The sequence below is a fragment of the Nannospalax galili genome, unplaced genomic scaffold (assembly GCF_000622305.1).
Source record: "Nannospalax galili isolate Female #2095 unplaced genomic scaffold, S.galili_v1.0 scaffold211, whole genome shotgun sequence".
Classification (NCBI taxonomy): domain Eukaryota; kingdom Metazoa; phylum Chordata; class Mammalia; order Rodentia; family Spalacidae; genus Nannospalax; species Nannospalax galili.
In genome coordinates this window covers 2,944,413-2,965,257 of record NW_008329624.1, presented here as the reverse complement: position 1 = coordinate 2,965,257, position 20,845 = coordinate 2,944,413, and the positions used below count along the sequence as shown (strand labels likewise).

General features: G+C 42.2%; 1 protein-coding gene across 1 annotated transcript in view; it reads right to left on the bottom strand.

Annotated features, from left to right (window-relative positions):
• The window catches only part of Snx9 (sorting nexin 9), a 77,142-nt gene that overhangs the window by 43,551 nt on the left and 12,746 nt on the right, over positions 1–20,845 (bottom strand). Inside the window, exons 2-6 of the mRNA XM_008839443.3 lie at positions 17,818–17,892; positions 15,632–15,757; positions 6,170–6,335; positions 4,522–4,672; positions 181–265 (exon numbers count right to left, since the gene is read on the bottom strand). Coding sequence (XP_008837665.1) covers positions 181–265; positions 4,522–4,672; positions 6,170–6,335; positions 15,632–15,757; positions 17,818–17,892 — 603 coding nt within the window. The remainder of the gene's footprint in view (positions 1–180; positions 266–4,521; positions 4,673–6,169; positions 6,336–15,631; positions 15,758–17,817; positions 17,893–20,845) is intronic.

Below are 20,845 nucleotides of genomic sequence, written 5' to 3'. Positions count from 1 at the left end.
AACAAGTATTAATTTATGCTGATTATCTTTTGCATTCCTAAAATGGTAACATATATTATTAGTTATTCAGGACACTTAGTGTGCTTAAAAATATTTCCCAGAAGACTAATAACCCTCCAAGCTTAGGTATTATTAAAGACCTTAATCAGAAATAAAGAAAACAAAAGCAAACCAACTTACAATGATGGGAATTTTCTCTTTGGGTTTTGTTAGTTGCTTGGCCAACAAATACTGTTCCATTCCAGGTTTTGCAAATCCAGGAAATCTGATCGTGAAGATAAGTGCTTGTGAGTCTTTTGTCTTTCCTCATAAAGGGCCTCCAATTCTTACCCACATTATCTTAGCACACAACTTTAACCTTGTTCTGTCTTTTAGGTGGAAAATGTGGTAAATGAAACCATTGCAATCAGATTGTCCAATGGCCAGTAAGTTATTTAATTAAGCTGGAGCAGAGGAGGAAGGCATTTGGCTGGAGCCGGTGTGGTATTCAGGAGTACTGTACCTGCTTAACTAGGTCTGAAACACTCTTATCATCAACAGGGCGTGAAGGGAAGACTTGAAGAAAGCCCCCACCCAGGGCCTCCACGACCCAGCATGCCAATGTGAGTTGGCCACATGGGACAACGGCCACTTGCTGGCATTGCCTTTCAGCATACACACTCTGGGTTGCTGGTTACCCCCAAGCCACTGCCACTGTTCACAAGCGGCTTGGTTACTTTCTTTTGGACTTGTTTTCAGAACCAGTCTGAGACAGGTTAGAAAAGAAGTCTCTTTAGGAAACAGACTCAAAGCATAACACATAAATCTGACTACTTCCAGGAATCAAATTTACACCTGAAGGAAATTTCTAGAACTACAGAACAGAGAGAATATATGCACATTCACTCAGAGTGTTGTTTCAAAAAGAAAGTGATTCGTTTGAGTTTTAGAATTTTCTAAAAATCTCAAGGAACAAAATAATACAGGAAAAGGGGAGCTGGAGAGGTGGCTCCACAGTTAAGAGCACTGGTTGTTCCTGCAGAAGAGCTGGGTTCAAATCCCAGCACTCACATAGTGGCTAACAATTGTCTGTAACTCCAGTTCCAGGGGATTTGATGCCCTCTTCTGTTTTCCATGGGTACTGCATGACAAGGTGCACTTATACACATGCAGGCATAACACCCATGCACATAAAATAAAATTAAAAAATAATATAGGAAACGAATCTTATATTTCTTTTTTTTTAAATTTATTTTATGTGTATGTGCGCATTGCCTGCGTGTAGGTAAGTGCACCCGTGTCGTGCAATGCCCGTGGAGGACAGAAGAGGCTGTCGGATCCCCTGGAACTGGAGTTTCCGACAGTTGTTAGCTGCCCTGTGGGTGCTGGGATTCGAACCTGGGTCTTTTGTAAGAACAGCCAGTGTTCTTAACTGCTGAGCCATTTCTCTAGCCTCAGAAATCTTATTTCTACAAAATTCTAGCTAAATTGCTTCTAATCTCATTCACATACCAAACCAAGGCCTGAGGATTTTCATCCATCCTCCACTGGCTTCCCTCCAGTCCCTCACCCTTGATAGTCTTTAAGACGCAGTGCAGATGAGGACAGTAAGGAGCCTGGGAACTGGGAGGCTCCACACGGAAGGGGCAGCTCCAGCATTTTTGTGGCACTGGGAGCCTTGCTCCCTGAATAAAGAAGAGCACCAAGGTGACGGGGCTAGAGGAAAGACTGTGCACTCTGCCGTGGAAGTCACTGGCAGTCGTGTCACCATCTCCTTCGGAGTCCTCCTTGCAGCTCCAGGCAGGGCTCTGTATGTGCTTCCTCAGCATCCCAGTGCACTTCTGCTACACAGCATATCCTGCCTAACTGTCACTGTCCATTTAGATATTACAGTGCCCTAGAGGTGCTGCAGACAAAGTACTTGTACTTAACAAGACAGGAAGGCATTCGAGAACATATCACATACTTAATAAATGAATGGGCTTACTTGGAACCCTTTCATTAAAGAACCTCTATTTTTGTGTCAATCACAGACTGAAATGACTCCCTGACCAGACAGGGGCTGAGTACAGAAAGCACATCACATACTGGTATTCTTATGGCCCACATCAAAATTCTGGCACTCACTATGCACAGCCAGTTAATATGCAGTTAACAGTAATATAATTTCCTAATTATCTGATCATTATCATGATGCATTCTACAATGCTCAAGTACATTTAAATTTCCCATCTCCTTTTCTGGTCCAAGATCTGTGTTCTAGGACTAGAATATGGCTATCACATAAAATGAATCACTGAAAAGCTGTGAATACTTAAAAAACATTTTACTATTTTTATAAATTCAAGTGACTTTTTTTATACATTAGTTTAAACAAAAATACAAGCTGCTCCTTGCACTACAAAGAGAGACCTCAGAGGTTAAAGGTACAATTAGGACAGCTCTAATTTGGTTTCATCTTGGAATGACACTTTAGAGCAGAAAGAATCTTTAATTGAAGCCCATTTCTTTGCTTCAGAGTTGAGGAAACTGGGTTGGCACAAAGCAGATTTGGGAGCAAGTGTGGAGTTGAGGGGAGGAGGGGAGGAGGGAGGCAGGTTCAGAGCCTCCTGTGCTCCTGGGAAACGTTGGCCCTCAGGCTCAAGTCTCTACTGTTCACCGAAGGACCAAGAGACAAAGTACATCTAAAAGGGCTTTAAACATATTTCACACTGAGGTTTAAAGAGCAACTGAAAGTAATGTACATCACTACTAATCACAGAGAACTTCAAAACTGAATCTAAGAAGACAGTTGGTAACAAGTGAGTAATTATTATACAGATAACTGGCCATGAAGAAACAGAGGAAGAAACCGCAGAGGGGTGTAAAGTGGGCAAAGAGCTCATTCAGAGCAGGGAGAAGGCTCGGCAATTATGGGCACTGGCTGCTCTTGCAGAGGACCCAGGTTCAGTTCCCAGCACCCACATGGTGGTTGACAACCATGAGTACGCCAAGGGATCTGCTGCTCTCTTCTGACCTCTGTGGACATTGCAGGCATGGGTACACTTATATACATGGAGACAAAACATTCATATACATAAAATTAAAAAAATAAAATATATTTTTAAAAAGAGCTCCTTTAACCCTACATGTGATTTAAATAGACTATGGAGCCCTTGCAGGCCCCACGACACTAGATCAAATCCTTGACCCTAATATCTAGATAGCTAAATACTATGCTTTCAAATTTTTTTCTAGGTGCAAATTAATATCCTTTGACATCTACTTTGGATTTTAGACAGACTATTGAGAAAAAAGTAGTAGTAGTTTTGGAAAAAACTATTTTAAACCTAACTGCTGAAAGAAGAAAACACAGAGAATCTTGCAAACGTCCTTCACTGTGTCCTTCCAGCTACACTGCAGTAACTAGGACCTCACTGAAGTCCCTGCTGGAGATTCCACAGTGCTGTGGAATATTCATCATGCCACGTGCTTTTGTCAAGTAGTAAGTCTCCAAGCCCCTTTCTTACTATTTTAATTATTTTTATTCTTTATGTGTATTAGTGCATTGCCTACATGCAATAAGTGCACCTGTGTCATGCACCCACAGAGGTCAGAAGAGGGCATCAGACCTACTGGGAACTGCGGTATTGGACAGTTGTTAGCTGTTATGTGGGTGCTGGGAACTGAACCTGGGTCCTCTGCAAAAGCAGTCAGTGCTCTTAACTGCTGAGCCATCTCTCCAGCCCCCAAAATACTTTTTCTTAATCTAGGAGAAATCTGAGTGAAAACAAGCACACCATGTGCTCTGGATGTGTGGGGTCCCAAGGGTATAGAATCCTAACTCGACCATCCACCATCTATGAGAGTGTAGGAATTATACCCACCCAGACTTCAGTTTTGCCTGCAGTAAAATAGCATGTTTATAAATAGTATGTAGTAAAATAGTAAAATTGTATGTTCCACAAAGGAACCCGAGGATGCACACAAGGCACTCTGCAAGATGCCTGGCACAGGGAACTGATTAGTAAAACAGCAAAACATTGACAGAGTTTCTATTAATATGATTTTTAGATCTCCTTAATTAAAAGTATTTCCTAATAACTATTATCTTGTACCAATGACATATTAATGTATCATGGAGTTGATAATGAGAAAACAAAAATATTTTGAAGATTTTTTTTTTTTTTTGGAGGCCCAGGCTGTCCCCAGACTTGCTATGTATCAGAGGATAACCTTAAACTCCTGATCCTCCTGCCTCTACATCGCATGTGCTAGGATTAAGGTGTATGCCATCATGCCTGGCTTGAAGACTTCTAAACTGAATAAACAGTTGACTTATTAGCTCTGTGAAAGTGATAAAATGAATTGAGCTTCTAAGCTAAGGTTCAAATTTAAATGGCTGAACCATACTCCAAACTCAACAGATCACCGAACAGAGAAAAAGCCATACTCTTCTGACACTGTTTGTTATTACATTACGTATAATGTAATAAATGAGGGCACATATTTATGTGTTTCTGCACACAGACCTCAGCCTTCTCCGCTCCCTTTGAAGCTTACTTGTTAAGTGGCAGCTTCATGGAAGAGGCACCTGGACGACTGTTTCCTCGCTGGATGCCTCCTGCTTCAGTCGACTCTGTGTCCTTGCAGTAAGGTGAAGAGGACTTGGGGTCATCCCAGTCTTCATCCCAGTCATCATCATCACCAGTTGCTAGAAGTAGGAAAAGAAGTCAACAGTGGCTCAGCAGTTAAGGGCACTGGCTGCTCTTAAAGAGGACTGGGGTTCATTCCCAGCGCCCACATGGCAGTTAACAGCCCTCCTGACTCCAGTTCCAGACACCCTCTTTTGACTTCCATGGGCAATGCATGACACAGGTGCACTTAACATACATACAGGCACTACACTCATACACATAAAATAAAATAAAAAAATTAAAAATTTTTTGGTCTTTTTTTGAGACAGGGTCTCCCTGTAGCCCCAGCTGGCCTGGAACACACTATGTAGACCAGGCTGGCCTTGAACTCTCAGTGATCCCCCTGCCTCTGCTGGGATTAAAGGTGTGCGCCCTTAGCATTTCCCAGGTGTGATGGCTAATCCTAGGTGTCAACTTGACTAGATCTGGGATTAACTGAAATGAGAGAGATCTTCTTGATTGGATCATCTGAAGCTGGAAGACACACCCTAAATGTGGGTGTCACCTTCTGATGGCAGCCGGTATAAAAGACCAAGGCAGAGGAGAATGCCAGGCTTCTTGCTGCTTGCCTTCTCTCTCGCTGGTGAGTTCATCTTGCTGCTATAGACTGAAGACTAGCTGATCTTTTGGAATTCATCAGACCTTCAGCACCAGATTGGGACTACTGAGACATCCAGCCTCGTGGACTGAGTGACTACGGATTCTCAGCCTCTCCAATGTGGTACAGCCATTGTTGGACTACTCAGACTCTATCCTGTTAGCTAACCTTGTGGGACTGAGCAACTACAGATTCTCAGCCTCTCCAGTGTGGTGCAGCCATTGTTGGACTATTCAGACTATCCTGTGAGCTAAGCTGATAAATCTCTATACATATTTATTCATTCTACCTGTTCTCTTTCTTTGGAGAACCCTGACTAATACACTAGGTAACAGGAACACCTGCTCTTCTAATGAAGTGACTCATGGTGGATTTTAGGTTTGAAGTTCACCACCAAAAAAACCAAGCCACAGATAACTGGAACCTTAGATTCTTTTTCCCCATCCAGTCCTCTGCAAAGAGGAGAAAGGCTGGAGATGAAGTTACTAAGCAACCATGCCTATGGGGTGAAGCCTCCACAAAGCTCCCTGAGCTACAGGGTTCTGAGAGTATCCTCACTGGTGAACCTGTGCAGGTGCTGAAGTGGTGGTCTAGGGAGGGCCTGGAGTTTCTACCCCTTCGGAGAGGCTTCCCTAGGTACCTCCTTATCTGCCTGTTCATTTATATCCCTTTATAAGTCAGGTGTTTCCATGAGTTCTGTCATGTGCTCTAGCAAGTTAATGGAACCTGGGAAAAGCCTAGTCAGGTCCTCCTGACTCCAGGTAGAAGACGGTGTTAATGCTGAGTGAAACTGCAGGACCCCATCCAGGGTCACTGAGGTGTTCTGTATTGTGCTGTGAGAGCAGCAAGATCAGCCTAGTTTTCCTGCCTTTCAACCAATCTCCTATCAGCTACCAAGGCAGAAGCCTCTCCTTACCTGGTCCTTGGTAGGCTTGGGGGTGGCCGAAGGCAGTATCCCAGTTGTTGGCACTGTTTCTCTGAGTGCCAGCCCCCTCTGGTCTCATGCCCCAGCCATCTGAATTGTCCCAGTTCCCAGATTTGGGGGCATTCCAGGCTGACCAGGGGTCATTGCTGCCACTGACCTGTGTGGGAGCAGAAAAGAATCTTAAGTCCATTCAGCAACAGCCTGACCTGACAACTGAGAAGAGAAGCCTGGAAATATCAATGGAAACTGATTTAAATCTCCACCCTTGCCCCAGGAAAACACAGGAAAGCTCAGTAAGCATCATCAGCTCCTACAGATGTGAGCATTTGGCTGTGTATGCTACACTGCAATTATACCTTGTATGACTGAGGACCTTTCCATTCACCTTAACTGCTTATAGCAACGTTGTGTTTCTAAGCGGGTTTTAAATTTTATTTTAAAAAGCAATACAGAGTAAAAATTTTAAATGAATAAAAGGATACACAGTTGAACAACATGCCTATCGCATTAGGATGTCTAGCTGGATGTCACTTTTTTTGTACTATAACCAGCTGAGCCTTATGTAGAACTCTCTACTTAACCCCAATCCAACTAAACTGAACACTGTTTAACAGCCAGGAGCAATATGTATTCAACATATCTGCCAATCTAAAACTTTAAAAGCTATCCTAGCCTCTTAAGACAGATGGAGAAAGAGATGTGCATGGGTTTTAGAACAGCACATTTACTTACAGCCATCCACTGAAAGAACTTAGAGCATTAGCTAAGTTTCCTAGGAAACTAGACTTGTACTTGACTATAGAGCCAGAAAGACCAGAAAGTGGACTGAGACTGGCCACAACGGGAGGAATGGAGGCATGCACACTGTATTCTCATAGTGCTGATAACCACAGAAGAGCTGTATTCATGACAGATGCAGCCATATGCTATTTAGTAAGGTATTTCTTGGGAAAGGCATCTTTGGGCAACTTTGTTGTCATATAAGCAGTGTACACTTACACAAACCTAGGTGGTCTAGGCTACTATAAACCAAGGCCATTGAAATATGTGTGATACTGCCCCCCCCCCACTCCTGGGACCATGATGAATCAAACAACACGATTAAAATCAAGTATAAGAGAAAATGATTCATTTAAGAGATGAAGCAACATGTTACATATGAAGTGGCTGTTGGTGTGAGATGGAAGGAAGTTTTCCCCCAGTAAGTAGAAGCACACTCCAAAGTAATGGGCTATGAAGTGCAGTGAATGTGTACAGCAGTGACAGGTTTATCACTAAGACGTGCTCTGCATAACTGAATGTGCTGCACTTTCACACGATGGGCAGCATTGTGTTTACACAGCATCACCACAGACACACCAGAAATGCACTTAGCGATGTCAGGCCAATGTTGACACCACTAATAACGATTTTCACCACCATTACTATCTTATGGGGCCACTATCACATATATAGCCTCTCACTGACCCAAACATCGCTAAGTCTGATTTTGAACCCCAGCTTTACTACTTAGTAGCTGTTTGTCTACAAGCAGTTTGTCCTTCTTAGCTCCCACACCTTAGAAGTGGGGACCCTACCACTATCTTCCTCATGAGTCTGGTTAAGTCTGAAATGGTACAAGGCATACAAAGCATACACAATGCTGACACAGAGCATGCAGTCAGTAGAGGCTGTCTTACTATGTAGGGGTTCATCTGAAGTATAAATAGAGCTCAGCACATGAGGATGAGGCAGAAAGATCAAAGGTCTGAGGCTAGCCTGTGCTACACAGCAAGTTCTAGGGCAGAATGGACTACATAGTAAGACTGTCTCAAAATAAATAAAATAAATTATAAAGAAGATTTAAAACCAGTGTTCTTGGAGTAAGCCCTCACCTGAGCGGTACACCTCTTTATCTTATTTTCTTGAGGAGGAAGGGTCAGCCCACTGTGGGTGGTGGCACCCCTCCACCCCCACCTCACCCCCGGCAGGTGGACCTGGGCTGAGCAAACCAGTAAGCAGCATCTTCCATGGTCTCTGCTTCAGTTCCTGCCTTCAGGCTCCTGCCCTGACTTCCCTCAATGAAGGACTATGACCTGCAGGATGAAACTTCCTCCCCAAGTTGCTTTGGGTTGGTATTTATCACAGCAACAGAAAGCAGACTAGAACATGGACATTTAGGATGTTTTCCATCAGCTTCCTTCACATACATAAGAAGAGGAGGAGGAGGAAGTGAAACAGGGCTGTTGCACCACAGAGCTCAGCAGCAGCATCCAATTCTAGGGACTTTTGGCAGAAACTTTCTGGGTGATAAACACTAAAGGTTTGGTGTTCTCAGAATCTCTCAGTGTAATAAGCTGGGCTACAATGATCTCCTTTAAGCATCCTTCGGCCACTGGTTTCTTTGTTCTCAATCCAAAACCCTTTTTGTCTGACAACTGCAGACTCGGTCACACAATGACCCCTCTGTTTCGGAGCTCAGGGGTCTAGCCTTTACTTCCCCTTTCTCTCCTCAGTCATTTCCCTGAGCGACATCTTCAGCTTTTCCATCTCTGCTCCCTCCTGGTACCAGGCTGTTTGATTCACTGTTGTTCACAGACTCAAACCTTCAGTAGATCTCAATGGATGTTCACGGGACAAATGCAGCCATCATTCTACTGAAAGCTTCAAGTTATGTATCTGGAAAGATTACTTGTCAGAGTTGGTCGTTAAACATTTATTTCTTGTTGTAGTCATTCAAGTCTCAAATTTACCTTATTTACAGAAGAAGGAGGAGAAGGAGAAGAAGGAGATGGAGACTGGCTGAGACTTTCAACACAACCAATCTGAGCCAAAATATCCACCTTAAAATAAAAAGCACTCAGTGAGTGAGTGAAAGGTTTACCAAAGCATTTAACTAAACCCAGCAAACCCACAGCAGGGTCAAAGTCCCCACTCACTCACAAGCAGTCCATGCAGAAGCCCAGCTGTGTGGCAGGCTTACTGGCAATGCACTGCATCTTCCCAAGTCTGCTGCTTGCTATCACAGCACAGTAGCATGGAAGCACTGAAAATAACTGCAAGCTGCACAGAGGAGTGGGGCAAATACCATGCAGGCCACATAACTAGTGAGACATCTCAAAGCTGACACAAGCCACAAGAGTCCTACCTAGCCCAGCTGTGCAGAATAGCCCATCCACTGGGAACTGAGGGGCAAATGTAAAGGTCTTCTGGTGTGTGCTCTTGGTGAGATGTGGCAACTGACTTGTTCCCATGACAGCTTTGGAGCCCGAGTCCCAGACTCCATGACTGCACGGCAGGGAGGTCAGTACTATTCAACTATTCATTTACGTGGTTGTCAGGCACAACTTTCTTCTGAAATGGTGGCATTACTGTTATTTCATAGATGTAAATAAAAGTGAAGCCAGAAGTTAAGACACAGAAAAGATCAAGATGGAATAACATGAAATCAGACATGTTCTCACTTGTTAAAAATGACAAGACATATGACATTGTTTTCAGATGAACACTGGGCAATGAACAGCAGTGATCCTGAGACCGCAAACAAGTAAGATGAGCCTACAGCTGCTCCTATTCACTGCCCAGAGAGACTTTCCAGACCAGCAATGGCCCAGCAGTTGCCCAGTAATGGGGAGCACCAGACAGAGCCCAGTGGTTGCTACTTGTCGAGCTAGAGCCTGGAGGCGGTGAGCCAAGAGTGTGAGAGATAGGAAGAGCTGTATCCAGAGGGCTCTGGAGATCTGCAGAGCTGCCTGGGTCTAAGGCCAACACCTAAATAAATCTATCATGTGAGGACATTCCCCAAGTCAGGCAAAAAATTGCACAGAAACTGAGAGAACAATCATCACGACAGAAGTTCGTGGTGCACAGGTACTAACAGGGCTTTACTTCAATAGAGGCAAAAATATCCCCAAGCGAAAGGCCCCTTTGCTCTTAAAAAATTCTTTATGCTTAAAATTTACAGGGTGTGGTGGCACATGCCGCGATTAAGGCCAGCTTGGTTTACCTACTGAGTTCCAGGCCAGCTGCAGCTACAGGGAGATCCTGTCTCAAACCAAAAACTGAAAACCAAAGAAACAAAACAAAACAAAACAAAAACCCAAACATGAAAAACTACTTTAACAAAATAGCTTAAGTATATCATATGATAAAGCTCAAAATATTAATGAGAATGCAAAAATAGCCAGAACATTAACAAGGCAAAACTACAAAGTCTGGCATTCAATAAAAAATTACCAGGACTGAAAAAAGCAGGAAAACACGACCCATATATTTGTAAAACAACTTACTTTGGAAAAATAGCAATTAAAGAAAAAGAATTCTACATTTATCCTGAATGCCAATAAAACACGGGAATTTAAGGTAGCTATCAGGCTCTAGCTGATGGAGGAAAGTGCTATCACATAGAAGAAAGCCAGGTTACATGTGCAAAGGGAAACATTACTGATTCAGGCAAGGATTAGCAGCTGGCGGCATGCCATCTGGAGAACGCCTAGTAGTGTCAAACTCATACCAGGCAGATTGCTTTCTGTACAGAAGAAAACATAGTGCAATGGAGGCAGAAGACTCAGCAAACTAACGTAGGCATCATTTGGCCAGTAACAGTGGACTGAGGAAATAGTATATTCTGATGTGCTGTCACTGTCACATGAAATATATCATATCATCTGTGATAGTCTAGCCTAGAATGTCTGATTTGAGCTGATTAAACTTTAGTTTCCATGTTTACACAGAAATAATAAAATACAATATACTCACAGTTGTGATGGTATGCATATATAATATCTCTAATCGCCCACTGCTGGCTTACAAAATAATAGGTTTTGGTTTTATAATATTTGCTATTTTGTTGGATATTTGTTTCTTATATGGCATCTCTGGGGAACCCAGACCAGTAAGAAGCAAATTCCTCTATTGACAACCAAATACACAGGCACAAGCAGGGCAGGCACCTGTTGGGAAAAGAGTGTGAGACCTGACCCAATCCTGTGGGTTCTAGGCAAGCAGACAGGTCACAGTATGGGAGGGCTGTCTCTACCGCACAGGCATGAGCAACAACACTGAGAGAGAGACTGAGAAAGATGGGCCACGACCACCATGACTTTTCATATCCACCTGAACTAGGGAACTAGGTCAGAACTCGTAAGTAGTCTAGGTCTGAGAATTAGTGAGAATTCCATTAAGATTGTTTGCTTTCTGTTTGGCTTTTTACCAAACTAACAAACAAGAGTACAGGAGAAATACGAAGCTTCAGATGAGCTCCCATGGCCTGCTATCTCCTTAAAGAATACACTCAAAATTCAACATAGTCAATAGAGATTGCTTCGTTAAGTCCACCAGGAAGAAACACCTGTAATCATGTGCTAACTACAGTTTATGTAACTATGTGGGAAGAGAGGTTCTATGTGCATTCCAGGGTGCCCACCTCATGCCCACGGAAGATCCTCCCAGGGCCTCAGCCACATATTTGTATACTATCTGTCCTGCGGTCACTGGCCTGGCCCCTCAGGGCTGCCATACAACTGCATACACAGGGTCCTGCTTGAAAGGAAAGAAGCAAAGGAGGTAGAACTCAGAATCTAGTAACTAGAAACTTCCAGAACAAGACTTTCCCCTTGGGTGCACAATAAAAATGGATTGGGAAAACTCCCATTCATAAACAAGAAAGCTATTTGGAGAAGGTGGGAAAATTTTATTTCTTCAACTCATCCACACAACTAAGAAAACAGTATCAGACACTTCTCATTCATTACACATTTAGTAACGTGTACCCATTGGGTTTGAAAGTGGAACTAGGAAGCAAATAATGCATGATTCCTATACCCAAGAACGTTCTGTTCAGGACAATTGATGGAGATTTAACTGTTTTCCTTAAAGGTGCCTAGAGAAGGTACAAAATCCTCTTATGTAAAAACCCAAACCATCTCAACCCAAAACACAGAAGAACCTTTACGTTTTCCCATTTTGTTATTTGCAAAGCCTTAGCTCAATTCTACAAATGAGCCTCTGGTGACTTTGGAAAACCACTAATAGAAATATAAAATATGCACAGTATTTTGAAAATGAAGACAGACCTCAAGAACATCCTAAATCCATATACAGCCAGTTGTAGCAAAATTATAGACTAGAAATTGCCAAAATAATCTAAAACTTAAAAGAGAGTCTCTGTTAATTCATATGCTCATCTTACAGATGTCAAATGCAGCTGCTTACTTTTAAATAAGGAGAACTGCCAGATGTGGTGGCACATGCTTTAATCCTAGCACTTGGGAGGCAGAGGCAGGCCAATCTCTATGAGTTCAAGGCCAGCCTAGTCTACATAGCCAGTTCCAGGCCAGCTGGGGCTAGAGAGAGACCCTGTCTCAAAAAAGACAAATGAATAAATGAATAAATAAATAAATAAGGAGAATTATTTAAGTAAATAATTGGATAAGTGGATAGGTAAAATAAATGGATAATATTTGAACTGGCATAGAGAGTTCACTTAGCCCAAAGTCTTAACACCTGCAACTTCATGCAGAGTAGGCTGGTGCTACAACTAGCAAAAGACATTTTGCTTCCTACAGACCTGTGTCTTCTAAAGACCATGTGAAGCGGGCCTTTGTGGACACTGCTGATGAGAGGCTGTGTCTAAAACAATGCTGACTGGCCTTTTATCACAGCAATTTTAGCTTAAAAAGAGAAACCTTTTACTTCTGTCATTTGTTTCCACTTAGACAAAACAAGCAACAACTAAAACCACCACATATAACAGGTTCCACCAGCATGTGAACCATCTTGAAAGGTCCCCAGATTAGCAAAGCTGTCATTCTATGAGCCAGCATCTGCTGTGAGGCTGGTCCTGACAGACTCATGTCAATTTGAAGGCAAATGGCCACAAAGCCTCTTAACAGTGGTGCAGTCCTTAAAACGTCCTGCAAGTAAGGAAAGATCCACATGGGGTTGGGAGTCAGGCAGAGACAAGAGAGGAACCCTTCCACAAATGGCTTGTGAAGGGCCTCCCTGAAGACAGTCATGCCATTGCAGGGCTCAGATGAGGGAGGAAAAGAAGCCAATCTAATGCCTCTGTGAAGTTTCTTTTACTGATCTATTTTTAAATGAACTAAAATTTTCCTTAAAACTGGGCTGAAATATGAGACAGCAAAATGTAGTTCCAACAAAATTACTACTGTTTTTCTTATCCCTTAGTTAATAGAAAATAACATGGACATTTTCTGCATAATAGAAAGACATTATGCCCTTAAATGCCCACTTAACTTTGCACATTTGTTTAATATCTAAACTGATTATAAATTTAAAAAATCATTAATCAGAGCTGGAGAGATGGCTCAGCAGTTAAAAACACTGACTGTTCTTGTAAAAGCCTTGGTTTGAATCCTAGCACTCACACGGCAGCTAACAACTGTCCGTAACTCCAGTCCCAGGGGATCTGACAGCCTCTTCAGTCCTTCCGCAGGCTTTGCATGACATGGGTGCACTTACCTACATGCAGGCAATACACTCATACACATAAAATTAAAATAAATAAATAAAATATATATATATTTTTAAAGTCATTAATCATCCTGGAGGATTTTCAGTAAGAAAATGTAACTTTCTGTGGGTGGCTCGTCAAGAGTAGAATGAAGGGCTGGCAGCAGCGCCCAGTCCTGGGAAGAAAGCAACGGAGGAGCCTCGGTACGACCTCCTAACACCCACTCGCCTGTTCCCACACAGTAAGTCCAGAATCAGACAAAACCTAAGCAAGCTGAAATGAGGAATTTTAGGATAAACAAAAGGAAACGATATCTTTACATGTTGTTACAAACTTATACACTACTCTGAAATGCAGTTATTGATTAAAAATATAAAGTCAAGACAGGTTCAGATAATTTAAGGAACAGCAGACCCAAGTAAGTTAATGAAAGAGAACGTCGTTTAAAAGATAGGATGTAGACTGGTGGGGTGGCACACACCTTTAGTCCCAGCACTTGAAAGGCAGAGGTAGGGGGAATCTCTGTGAGGCCAGCCTGGTCTACAGAACAAATTCCAGGCCAGCTGGGGCTACAGAGAAACCTGTCTCAAAAAAAAACAAAAAAATAAATAAAAGATAGGCTTTAAGTGAGCCAGGAGTGGTGGCTCCTACTTGGAAGCCCAGGTCTTGGGAAGCTGCAGCAGGAGGATTACAAGTGAGTTCAGCCTGGAGTTACATACTTCATAACAGAACAAGATTTGAACCTGATTTTAAATTTGTGTCAATGGCTAATGTGCTTCCGACTTGTCATGGGAAAAAGGAAGAAGTCCCAGAATTAGAATAAGATGCCTAGAGCCAGCGAGATGACTCAGTGGGGAAATGCACTTGCCACCAAACCTGACCACCTGGGTTGAATCCCCAGGACCCACATGATGAAGGAACTGACTCCCACAACTTGTTCTCTGACCTCCACACTCACTGTGGCATGCAGCACACTTCAGATGCCAAACAAATAAATGTAATAAAAATATTAAAAGATGCTTATTTCTACCTCTTGCTTCCTTCATTCAGTCTGTGATCATTTCATTCTATTTCTTTTATTAAAATGCTGTCCTGTACTCAATGCAAAGCATTTCACAGGTGGTGTTGTATAACTGAGTGAATCTTAACTGGACTACTTTTGCTCCCAGGGGATACTAAATGCATACAACTTATAAAATTAATGTACAGTATCAGTACTTCAATAAACTCTCTGGAAGGTTAAGATATATTTCTGTAAGCAAGTAATTATAAATGATATGATTATTAGGTTCAAAATAATTTAAACGCTTTTTATATAGTTAAAAATATCAAGAAATAACATCTAAAGTCCATTCATTTGTAAAGATGTATATAGTAACATTTTGATACCAAAGTTTTCAATTTTCTACTTCTTGTTCACTCTAAATAAACATTCAGCAATAAATGAAGTAGGCAGACTCACTCAAACTGGTTAAATTTTAATTAAAACTAATGTAAAGTTTCACTGCATGTTTTCCTCAAATAGCCCTACTATTCTAAGTTTTCTAGAAGCAACACAGTAATAAATAGCACAAATGTCAGGTGCTGCCTCTGTTTACAACTTTTACCTGTATTGCTTCTATAGCACAGAGGGGACACCAGCTCTGACAGCAGCATCAAGGTCCTGATCTAGTCAAAGGAGGCAATGCCCTCCTCAACCTCAAGTCCCTTCTCTTCTTCCCAAGCCCTCATTTTGAAGAGTTTTTCGCCTGGGGGGGGGGGTCCCTGTATTCCTATCATGATAGACTTCCAAAAGCAACTCTCAACATGCCATCTCACTATTAGTTCTGCAGTTTTTAGTAGGTTTACCAGGTGAGGTCTGTTAACAGTCAACAGAAAACTCACATCCAACCTCACCCCAGCTACTCTGATGAGGCTTCAAGGAAACAGCAACAAGCAAAAGCCATGCTTTCCTTTGTGAGGAAAGCCAGCAGCATCCCATGGGAGTCAGTGAGACATACCTGGCTGTTGCTGTTGGCAGAGGACGAGGTGGCTTGAGCTGTGCTCGCTGAGAGGGAATCAAGGAAAGCCTGGTCAGCCACTGAGTTTCCACAAGCAAACTGATCTTTTCCATCACTGGGTAAAATCTGAATATTAGAAAGAACCACAATGACTTTCATGGAACAGTCATTTCATAGTGAGCACTTCTGCAGAGGTTGACAAGAGTCATCTATTACTGGAAGGAGATTTATACTCTTTACTGCTCTGTTTTCTTTTAACTACTGCTTTTACTGCATTCTTATTTTTGATAAGCTGTATTTTCTTCCCTTTTAAAAAATATTTTACTATTTTATGTGTATGAGTGTATTGCCTGCATGTGTGTAAGTTGTACCCGTGTCACGCAAAGTTTGCGGAGGTCAGAAGAGGGCGTTGGATCCCTTGGAACTGGACTTAAGGACAGTTGTAAGCTGCCTTGTAGGTGCTGGGAACTGAACCCAGGTCCTCTGCAAGAATAGTCACAAGGCAAACACCATAGCACTGAGCTACATCCCTGGCCCTCTTTTTTTATTTACTATTATTTTTTATTATTATTGTTTGAGATGATGATGATGATTATTGTTTGAGACAGGGTCTCCCTGTAGCCCCAGCTGGCCTGGAACTAGCTATGTAGACCAGGCTGGCCTTGATCTCACAGAGATCTGCTTGCTTCTCCCTCCCAAATGCTGGGATTAAAGGCATGAGCCACCATACCCAGCATCTGGCTGCCTTCTTTGAAACATGCTGAGGTATGGTTTATTGTTTAGAGCATGGTCCATCTTAGTCTACAAGCATCTATCATATCCCCCTGACTGATGGTCCTGTATAATTCAACTGTGTTCTGACTGATTTTCAGTATGTTGTATTTGTCCATTTCTGACACAAGGAATTCAGGGTCTTAAAAGATAAGCAAAATCTAAGAGTAGCTGAAATTATTCCTTTCTAGAAGCAAGCAGAATTCTAGAAAATAAAAGAATGCCAGTATCAACCTAAATCCTCAGATTTTTATCAATCTTGTTCACTTTAAGATCCCAGATGCTTAGTGCATAGAGCTAAACTGGGATTTGAACCTCAGACTTGCAGACTATGCGTAGGGACTAATGAACTATTGGTACTGTATGGACAAAGCTATGGTTTGTGTGCAAAGTATGTGTTGTGTATACACACTTCTAGAGGGGGAAAAAAATCTACTGATTTCCTAGAGACTTTAAGACTCCCCACACCTTACTCTTAGAAAGACAGGCATCTCCCCATCTCACTTCTACTGGAGGTGAGCCAGAGACTGAATTCTTGACCTATCTCCAGTTTTACTCACAGGAGTATCAGGCAACCTCAGTTTTTGTCACTCAGGATGGGAGGCAAACACAACAAGGAAGGAGCACTCAGTTTTAGAGTTTCAGGCAACCAGCAGGGGGTGCCAGCTGGCTGACTAGGAAGATGGCTTTGCTGTTGAGTGCAGGACTGGAGGATGCTATCCTTGGTACCTACGGCAGCAGAGCTTACAGCAGACAATGCTCACTGCAACCTACCTAGTCCCGTGTCTCTATGGGAATGGTGGAAGGAAGTGAAAGTCATATCCTTCTAAAGAATTCATTTAAACTCTGTGAATTAACTCTACAACAGAGTTCCAGGCAACAGTATTACACATCAGTTAAAGAAAAATGAGTTTTATTCAGATAATTAAAATCTGCTACCCTTGGAAGGAACTTAATCTAAATATCTTTGTAATTTGGGTCTACAGGTAATCTCTTTTTTTATTTCTACTTCAATATATTTTTCATGTTTTATATAATTAGCAGTTATTTTTAAAACATTTTTTTGACTGACTTTTATTTTATGTGTAAGAGTGTATTGCCCTCATGTATATAAGTGCACCCAGGTTGTGCAATGCCTGCAAAGGACAGAAGAGGGCTTCAGATCCCCTGGAACTGGAGTTACAGATGGCTGTTAGCCACTGTGTGGGTTGTTAGGATTTGAACCCAGGTCTTCTGCAAAAACAGCCAGTGCTTTTAACTGCTGAGCCACACCTCAAGCCTAGCAATTATTATTTTTAAAATAGAAATTTTACTTTAAAAACTGATGCTCTCTTCCCCACAGCCTTTTAATTTGATAACTGATTAAAAAGGCAGCTGACAAAGATCAGCCTGAACCAACGGCAATTAGTTCTTACCTCCACGTAGTCCGTAGGAACGAGGCCCCGCTCTCCTTTGCTGTTCCTCCCTTCCAGCCATCCTCCACCAATGTCCTAACAGGAAAAGACAGACCAAAGTTCTAGTTGGGATTTCCTGTAGAAACTTTGCATGGAGAACTGCTGTAAACTGACTTATAAAATTTTACATTAAAAGTAACATGAAGCTTTTTATGACTATAGAACTAACACTATTCATAATTTTACATTCTTTTTTAAAAAATTATTTATTTTTTATGTGTATGAGTATATTGCTTGCATCTAAGTGCACTTGTGTTGTGCAATGCCTGTGGAGGTCAGAAGAGGGCATCAGACTCCCGGGAACTGGAGTTACAGACAGTTGTTAGTCACCATATGGGTGCTGGGATTCAAACCCAGGTCTTCTGCAAGAACAGTCAGTGCTTTTAATCGCTGAGCCATCTCTGTAGCCCAAAATTTTATATTCTTAAATCTAGTTTACTCAGGAAATGATATAATCTAATAAGACAAACTGAGCTCCAATGAGTGATTAAATTCTGAAAATCAGTCTAGTCATCTTTGCATGGTTCCTTTCTCTTTACTGGTTTGTTGTAGACAGTGAATGTGGTCTACAGCACTGTCAAGCGGTGAAACCACTTCTTACCCGAGTCTGTGCTGCCTACTGTGCCCTCTCTAATACGAGCTGGAAATCATCCAGGGACACTCAGACAGAGCCTGTCCCTAGGGGGCTCAGTATACTTTTGTTTGCCCTTCAGAATCCCAAGCCCCTATATGAATTCATCTGAATTGCAAGATGATGACATTTTTCCCGTCACCCAGTCCAACTGCAGAATTGCATGAGTGGGTAAGGCCAACTGGGACCATTCTGGCCCAGCCAGGCTCAAATGTCTGCAGACATAAGTATGGCCCAAATCAACAGAGACATTTGGCTGACCCATAGACTCCTGAGCAGTAACACATGGTGATTAAACCACTGAGTTCTATTCTTTCTGTTTCCTGATGCTGGGGATTCAACTCGGGTTTTACTCATGCTAGGTAAGTGGTCTACCAAGTGTACTACACGCCCAGCCTTAAACAACTAAGTTTTGGATTATTGGTCAAGCAGGAAGACATAGCTGGTCAATGGTTCTTTATCTCTTCTGAATACAGAACATTAATACTCTAATAAAGTAGAACTCTATACAAAGACACTCATTTTTCAATCTACTATCTCAGGAAAGGTCCATGTTTCTCTGAAATCATAAACAGTTTTCTTAACATGATTAGTTAATAATTATCTGACTCTAGATAACCATACTTTTTAATATACACATGTGATATTTCAATACAGATATAAGATGGTATTATGTTCAAATCAGGGTAAGCATATCTATACCCTTAAACAATATTTCTTAGAACACTTATAATCCTCCTCCATTCTTTTTCTTCTTGAGAGAAGGTCTCATATAGCCCAGCCTGGCCTTAAATTCACTGTGTACCCCAGCCTGGCTTTGAACTGCTGATTCTCCTGCCTCTACCTCTATTTCTGAAATATAGTTATTGGACCACATTCTTTAAAAAAAAATAAAATATTTTTAATGCCAAAGTTTACTATTTTTATTTTATGTGTATGAGTGTACTGCCTACATGTAAGTGCACCTATGTCGTGTAATGCAGAAATCAAAAGGCGGCTTTGGGTTCCCCTGGTACTAGAGTTACAGACACTTGTTCACTTGTAATATGCTACTACAGAGAAGAAAAAGCACAGTTTCTTTGTTGTTGTTGTTGTTGTTGTTGTCTATTTGTTTGTTTTTGGTCTTTTTGAGACAAGTCTCCCTGTAGCCCTAGCTGACCTGGAACTTGCTATGTAGATCAGGCTGGCCTCAAATTTACACAGACCTGCCTGTCTCTGCCTCCCAAGTGCTAGGATTAAAGGTATGCACTATCACGCCCAGCTTTTAAAAAGCAGTTTTTAAAAACAAACAGATGCACCTTTCGTTCAGTCGCTTAGAAGCAGAACAAGTTGCTGAGTCGCCTTACCCTAGCTCACAGACTTCATGGGAAGAGCACATTAAATACATACAAGACACTCAGCCAAACCCCTGGCTCGAGCTGACAATAAATTGGTGACCAGGCTGCTAAAAAGAAAACATAAAACAAAAACAAAACCTGACTACTTTCAAATCTATGCTCTGTCCGTTACCTGAGAGGCCTTGGCATTTCTATCTGATAGAAGCCACAACTGTCTAGTCAGATTCCAACTTCTGCATGCTAGCCTGTTTTGATCAAAACACAAGAAAACAGGGCACTTCTCTGCAGAGTGCCAAAAGCAACATCAAGCACTCTGTTTTTGGAGATCACCTCAAACTTCTCCTTTGTCTCATAAGCTCCTTATGAAGAAGGGGCAATCTGGCAAGTCTTCATGTTTACTCCTTGGGCACCTAGACTAGGGCCTCATGCGCACTGCGGGTGCTCACAAAGACTATCGAATGAAAATATTTGGATAAACTTCGAACCTACAATGCTGTACTTATGGAATAAAAGGGAATTGAGTGTGTGTTTTTTTCTTTTTTCTTTCTTTTCTTTTTGTCTGTGTGTGTTCATGTGGAGGCTAGAGGTCACCCTTGGGTATTTTTCCTCAAGCATTGTACATCTTTTAACAGTTTTTAAAAAATTACATTTATGCTCCTAGCCTGCTCTCCTATCCTCAGGCCTCTTGGGGTAAATCTATCACGCAGCCCTCGGCGCCTTGACTCCCCCAGCCGCGGTCACCCTTCCATCTCCCCCGCTGTTCTCTACTCCTAGTTTGGGCCCTGCGCCATTCCTAGTCTCGGCTCCCCAGACACCTGGGGAACCAACACTGCTTCCTGATCTTTTTCACCCAGACCAACTTAGTGCCTTCCTTGGGCCCCAGGAGCACCGCTTCTGGACCTGGCCCCGCCCTCACCTCCCTCTACTTCCCTGGTCCTGCAACACCCACCAGCTTCTTTCTGGGGCTGACAGCCTCTTTCTGGGGCTCTGAGGCTTACCTTTCCTCTCCCTGATCCTTTGC